Raw genomic sequence first — 2,863 nt, 5'->3', positions numbered from 1 at the left:
TTCATGACATCATCACCAATGATATCCCAGCAAGCTTTAATGAATTCATTGTTAAAACCATCGGGACCAGGGGATTTGTCTGAAGGCAGATTTTTTATGACCTCATCAATTTCCTCAGTAGTGAAATTCTTCTCCAGATCAGTGAAAATTTGTGGGTCAGTGATTGGACCATACAAAGATCGTAAATCAAAATGCATGTGGGTGTCCTTAGTTGTCCCCAATCTCTTCCTGAAGGATTCCCATAACAGAACAGCTTTGCTTTCATGATCTGTGAATTCCACCTGATCTTCATTCTGTAGCATAGCAATGTGATTATGTCTGTGATTAATTGTTGCTTTGGTATGAAACAATTTGTGTTTTCATCACCAAATCTGACCCCTTTAATTTTTCCTCTCTACTTCCAATAAATCTTCTGGTTCTTGAGCAAAATGAGGAGTTCCTCCTTCAACAGATTCCTACAGTTCCATTCAGAATCACTAAGATTTCTGAATTCTTCTACCAAATCAAAGAAGAATATGACCTCATTCAGATTCTCAATTTTTCTCTTCAGACAAGAGATAGTTCTAGCCCATTGCTTTAGAGCCCTTCTAAGATTTTTGAGTTTAGCATTAATGCTTTTGGCATAATCAGAGTGCCCAACTGGAATATTCCACGCAATAGCAACCACGTCCATGAAGTCACTATGCTGCAACCAGTAGTTCTCAAATCTGAAAAATTTGGACTTAGGGATCAGGGTGCCAATTCTCACAACACAGGGAATGTGATCAGAGGTGGGTCTAGCAAGAGGCATGGTCAAGGTGTCAGGAAATGCAGTCATCCAGGCAGTAGAGGTGAAAATCCAATCCAGCTTTTCCAAAAGAGGATTATCTTGCATCTTACTCCAGCTGTATTTTTTGCCTTTCAAAGGCAATTCCACAAGCCATAATTTACTGATGGCTTCATTGAACAATAACATTTCATTGACATCACCTCCAGGTTTGTTTCTGTCAGAGGGATCTCTGATAAAATTAATGTCTCCCATAATAATCCATTCAATGTCATTGGGCATGTGTATGTTCTTAAACTAGTCAATGAAGATAGCTTTCTCACTAGGAACACATGGGCCGTAAATGTTGGTGAGAAACCAGGTTTTTAGAGACAGCTTGCATGTTAACTGTATTGATGCTGAATATCTATTTTTGAAGAGAGTCTCACCCTCAAACAAAGCTCCATTCCAAGCAATTAGTAACCCACCAGAAGCTCCCTGAGATGGAAGATACTCAAATTTATTGAACCTAGGGGGGCAGAAATTTCTCAAGTAAGTAAGATCAAAATGCTCCCTTTTAGTCTCTTGCAGGCAGAGAATAGAACTAGAGCTTTCCTCAATTTTTTGGTGCACAGCAAGCCATTTATTTTCAGAATTAATGCCCCTGATGTTCTAGTTTAGGATATTCCAGTTTCTGTTGTTATTCATATTGGAAACTTGCTTGAGAGATGCAAACTGATAAGCACCAGCACTTATCGCCATTTAATCCACAGGCAATCAGACACGCATAAAAAGTGCATCTTTGAAAGTACCAGCATTCAGCAAAATGTATCCATCATCTAGTTCTAAGAGCATAAACAGGCCATTTCATACAGAAGTTATCAGCCACAGGCCAGCAACAATTATTACAAGAGCCAAATCCATACAAAATAAACTTTGAGAAGGTCCTAAAAACTACTAGACCCCTCCTGGCCTTGCATTTATTTGATTGCTTAATCATTCTTGCACTGTTGTAGCTGCCTCCTCATTCTTGTCCATGGGCACCATGTCCAAGCCTTTCTGAGATTTTTTCTTCTGCTTTTTGCTTAATTGCAGGTCCAGCTCATCCTCAGCCACCTTGCAAAAGGATTTAGTCAGGTTTTTGACTATAGCTTTTGATATGATAGGAGGAGTAGCATTGCAAGGTAAACATGAAGACGTATGACATGAACCCCTCTTAAATCCTTCATTAATTTTACTGATTCTATCACTTCTCCTTACCTCTGATTCCCCTAGAGGTGTCTTTCCTCCTATCCTGTTCCTGATATTGTCATTCCCAAAAGGAAGGAGTAGAGCTTGTTCTTGGTTTAGCTCCTGAGGAATGTCACTGCTTGACTGTCCAGCAGCTTGAGCTTGGCAGACTGGGGGCTCAGTAACCTGACATTGACCAGAAATGTGGAAAGTGATTGAATCTTTAGTCATACCAGGTGTAGTCAGTAATTCCCACATTGCTGATTTGAGCATATTAACAACCCATTGAAATTTTTCTGGGGTCATAAGGAGGTGTATAATGAAGTTGAACCAACTTACTGGTATCTGAACTATAAATGTAGCCGAGGCCTCATCAGGTTTTGTTGCAAAATGCTTATTCCATAAGAGCAATCCTTCCTCAGAGAGTACTATATCAAAGGAAGATGCAACCATAAGTTGTAATTGTTTTAGAACCAGCATAGATGCACCCTCAGGAGAATTTTTAAAATGCACCTCAAGTAGTTCATACCAAGTAAGTTTATTGGGATTTCCATTATTACCTGGGTTCTCCTTGAGAGCTGGTAAAGTTAATGTTGCTGGTTGTTGTGCTATAGACTCAATTTGCAGGTGCTGAGGCCCATGATCAGAAACCACCAGATTGTCAGAGATATTAATATCACTTTGCATCCCCACCAGTATATCTGAATGAGCAGGTGGAACAGATACAGTCTGCACTGCAACAATGTGCTCAGAAGTTGCAACAATTTGCTCTTGAGCTGAAGCACTGCTACTACCAAGTTTCATGGTGATAGCCACTGGGTTTTCCTCCTCCTCAACTTCAGCATATGCATTAATAAGGCACTGTAAACAAGATCCCAGAGAATGCAG

At 40.0% G+C, this 2,863-nt stretch overlaps 1 protein-coding gene across 1 annotated transcript; it reads right to left on the bottom strand.

Annotated features, from left to right (window-relative positions):
* Positions 1-394: 394 nt before the first annotated feature.
* Positions 395-817, bottom strand: LOC141040923 (uncharacterized). Its single transcript, XM_073507037.1, has one exon. It carries the CDS (start codon positions 815-817, stop codon positions 395-397), a length of 423 nt encoding a protein of 140 aa, XP_073363138.1.
* Positions 818-2,863: the final 2,046 nt, after the last annotated feature.

The sequence above is a fragment of the Aegilops tauschii genome, chromosome 2 (assembly GCF_002575655.3).
Source record: "Aegilops tauschii subsp. strangulata cultivar AL8/78 chromosome 2, Aet v6.0, whole genome shotgun sequence".
NCBI lineage: Eukaryota > Viridiplantae > Streptophyta > Magnoliopsida > Poales > Poaceae > Aegilops > Aegilops tauschii.
Note: the sequence above shows the minus strand (reverse complement) of the source record. Positions and strands in the feature narration are given on the sequence as shown.

Excerpts from the sequence above, each read along its gene's own strand:
- LOC141040923 (XM_073507037.1), bottom strand. The coding sequence starts at position 817 with ATGACTGCATTTCCTGACACCTTGACCATGCCTCTTGCTAGACCCACC.